Genomic DNA, 3,714 nt, shown 5'->3' with positions numbered 1-3,714 from the left:
CCCTCCCCCAAAACCCACTGTACCCACATGTAGGTGCCCCCTTCACCCATAAGGCCTATGGTAATGGTGTAGAGTTGTGTATTATCAAAATGAAAGATGGCCGGGCATCTCATTCAAAAATACGATTGGCCCCGCCCCTTCGCTGTGCCATCCTCGGAAATGGGTGCCCTTAGAGATGGGCGTCCCCGGTCGAAAATGCCCCTCTTTGCAGCCTTTTGGAACACCACTGACCTGCCCATGCCCCTCCCATGGTTACACCTCCTTTGGGATTGAGCGTTATGGTATTTAGATACCCAATGTTATAGTATAGCACACAGACAGATGCACACTCAAATTCTAATGGGTGCCAATTAATGTCAATAATTGGTTATTAACATCCAGTTATTAATGGTTAACTGCTTTTTAGCCAATTAAGTTGTGTGCACATCTTAGAAGCGTGACCAAATCTGAGCACCATACATAGAATCTAGGGGTTAATGTGGAGATAACTATCGTGTTAACTGTCAATGAACAAAACAGAAGAGTCAATGTTATGCAATTAACAAATGGTAATCAAATGTCCTCTGTATTTACTGAACCGGAAAATGCTAGAAACACAGATCTTTTACAGTCACCACATATTGGTTTTGGCAAAATCTTGCAACACTTTAGTAAATAGGCCCTTGTAGGTAGTTTTGAAATGTATGTGTGTTTAGACAAGTGTGGTGGGGGTTTATGGTTTATTTAACTTCATATGCCACCCTTCCTGAGGGCATTGCAGGGTGGATTACAAATACTATTACTACTACTATTTAGCATTTCTATAGCGCTACAAGGCATACGCAGCGCTGCACAAACATAGAAGAAAGACAGTCTCTGCTCAAAGAGCTTACAATCTAATAGACAAAAAGTAAATAAAGTAAGCAAATCAAATCAATTAATGTGAACGGGAAGGAAGAGAGGAGGGTAGGTGGAGGCGAGTGGTTACAAGTGGTTATGAGTCAAAAGCAATTTTAAAGAGGTGGGCTTTCAGTCTAGATTTAAAGGTGGCCAAGGATGGGGCAAGACGTAGGGGCTCAGGAAGTTTATTCCAGGCGTAGGGTGCAGCGAGACAGAAGGCGCGAAGTCTGGAGTTGGCAGTAGTGGAGAAGGGAACAGATAAGAAGGATTTATCCATGGAGCGGAGTGCACGGGAAGGGGTGTAGGGAAGGACGAGTGTGGAGAGATACTGGGGAGCAGCAGAGTGAGAACATTTATAGGTTAGTAGAAGAAGTTTGAACAGGATGCAAAAACGGATAGGGAACCAGTGAAGGGTCTTGAGGAGAGGGGTAATATGAGTAAAGCGACCCTGGCGGAAGACGAGACGGGCAGCAGAGTTTTGAACCAACTGGAGAGGGGAGAGGTGACTAATACAGAGCACAATATAAATGAAAGGAACACTATTGGTAATATGGAAGCATCATACATATGCCAAGCAGGCAAGCACACAAATTAATCTTAAGTCATAAAATAATCACTGAAATGATAAAACAGTCAAACACAATCTAAGAACTAGTGAATCCGAGAACTGCCAAGAGCACCAGCAGCACCCACTGTATCCTTCCCAAATGCCATTTGAAAAAGAAACATTTTAAGGGTGGCTCAAAATTTTGAATAGGATAATTTGAGTCAAATATGTGAAGGGAGACAATTCCATGAAGGTACAGCTTTTATTGCACTTCAAGAAGTACAATAAAAGGCACTATTTTTAGAGGTTTCTAACAGTGGCGTAGCAAGGGGAGCAGGAGGGGCTCCCTGCCAGCTCCCTCCCCTCGGCGCGTCGACACCCCCCCCAGTGCCCACCCTCCTCCGTCCAACCAGCTCCCCCTACCTTTAAAAAAATATCGGAATCCGAAGCGAGGCACAGCGCCTCACGCCTGCACATAAAAGAAATGTGCAGCGTCTCATTGGGCCTTCTCTCGCTCTGTCTGTCCCGCCCTTGCGGAAATAGGAATTTGCGTCAGCGGAGGGCGGGACAGACAGAGCGAGGGAAGGCCCGATGAGACGGTGCACATTTCTTTTACATGCAGGCGCGAGGCGCTGTGCCTCGTTTCGGATTCCGATATTTTTTTTAAAGGTAGGGAGCTGGTTGGATGGAAGAGGGTGGGCACTGGGTTGGGAGGGGTGTCGATGCGCCGAGGGGGGGTATGTCATCATGCTGCACCCGGGGGGGTGCAACGGCGAACTGCCCCACCCCGGGTGGCAGCCCCCCTCGCTACGCCATTGGTTTCTAACAGCATTTCTAGGGGAAGAAAATGGACAGAGATTAGAACTGCTATTCTCAACCCAGCCCTTGAGGCACAGACAGGCAGTTGGATTTTTTCAGGACAACTAGAATAAATATGTAGTGCATGCAAATCTTTCTCATGCATATTAATTGTGAATATCCTGAAAACTTGATTATCTAGGTATGTCCTGAGGATAAGATTAGTGCAGTGACTAAGAACAAGGGGAACTGGACTTGCAGGCTCATTTTCAAAGCACTTAGCCTCCCAAAGTTCCATAGAAACCTATGGAACTTAGCCTCCCAAAGTGCTTTGAAAATATGCCTCTTAGTCACTTAACCCTTCACTGCCCCAGGTACAAAATAATTCCAGTATATAATATGTAAACCTCTTTGATTATAACCACAGAATGGCACTTTATCTAATCCCATTCCCTTTCTTATTTTCACTACAGAGCACGATTCCATGAAAGTGATAATAGATTATTTGGTTCTTTATTATTGCTTTCCAAATCTAACTTTCCTAAAAGCATTTTTTACTTCCTGATTTCTCAGACTATAAATAATGGGGTTTAACATTGGAACAAAAACTGTATAGAGAAAGGAGAACAGTTTGTCTAGCTCTGGCGAGTGCAGTGAGGGTGGTCTCATATACATACAGCTCACGGTCACACAGAATATATTAACCACAATGAGGTGGGAGGAACAGGTAGAGAAGGCTTTGCTTCTACTTTCTGTAGATCGGATTTTCAGGATAGATTTGATGATGTAGGCATATGATATTAGGATTAACAGAAAGGGAAGGACTGCCACAAACATCCCTAAAATAAGTATCACAATTTCAAGGCCGAACACATCACTGCAGGAGAGTTTCATCAGTGCATTAGGTTCACAGAAGAAATGGTTAATTTCATTGAAGCTACAAAAAGAGAAGTCAGATATGAAAACCTCTACAGAAATTGCATCCAGAGCACCAGCTATCCATGAAGCAGCAATGAGGGAGCAACATATTTTCTTATTCATCATGAGCGCATAGTGCAAAGGGTGGCAAATCGCCACATAGCGATCATAGGCCATGGCGGTGAGGAGAAAGATTTCTGTGCTTACACAGATCATGAACATGAAGAGCTGACTCATACACAGAGAAAAGGAAATGTATGTGTTTCCTGTGAAGAGGTTGTCCAGTAACGTTGAGAGAGTGACTGTAGTATTACAGATATCTAAGAAGGACAAACTGCTGAGAAAAAAGTACATGGGTTTGTGGAGATGATAATCAAAGAACATTAATATGAAAATCCCAATATTTCCCAAGACAGAGATAAAGAAGGCCAGTAAAACCATTATGGAAATGAGGACCTGCTGGTGAGAATATTCAGAGAAGCCCAACAGAGTGAATCCTGTGGCCACTGTCTTATTTTCCTTCTTCATTGTTGCTGTCTGCTTAATCTGTTGATTTATTAAAGAATAGAAAT

General features: G+C 43.6%; 1 protein-coding gene across 1 annotated transcript; it reads right to left on the bottom strand.

The window, feature by feature from the left end:
* Window positions 1-2,740: 2,740 nt before the first annotated feature.
* LOC115458200 (olfactory receptor 2M4-like) lies at window positions 2,741-3,328 on the bottom strand. The gene has a single exon (XM_030188060.1). The coding sequence runs from the start codon at window positions 3,317-3,319 to the stop codon at window positions 2,741-2,743; it is 579 nt and encodes a 192-aa protein (XP_030043920.1). The 5' UTR covers window positions 3,320-3,328.
* Between the last annotated feature and the right edge of the window lie 386 nt (window positions 3,329-3,714).

This window comes from Microcaecilia unicolor, chromosome 14 (genome assembly GCF_901765095.1).
Source record: "Microcaecilia unicolor chromosome 14, aMicUni1.1, whole genome shotgun sequence".
NCBI lineage: Eukaryota > Metazoa > Chordata > Amphibia > Gymnophiona > Siphonopidae > Microcaecilia > Microcaecilia unicolor.
This window is presented reverse-complemented; position numbering and strand designations above follow the sequence as displayed.

Coding starts and splice junctions, on each gene's coding strand:
- LOC115458200 (XM_030188060.1), bottom strand. CDS start 3,319: ATGGCCTATGATCGCTATGTGGCGATTTGCCACCCTTTGCACTATGCG.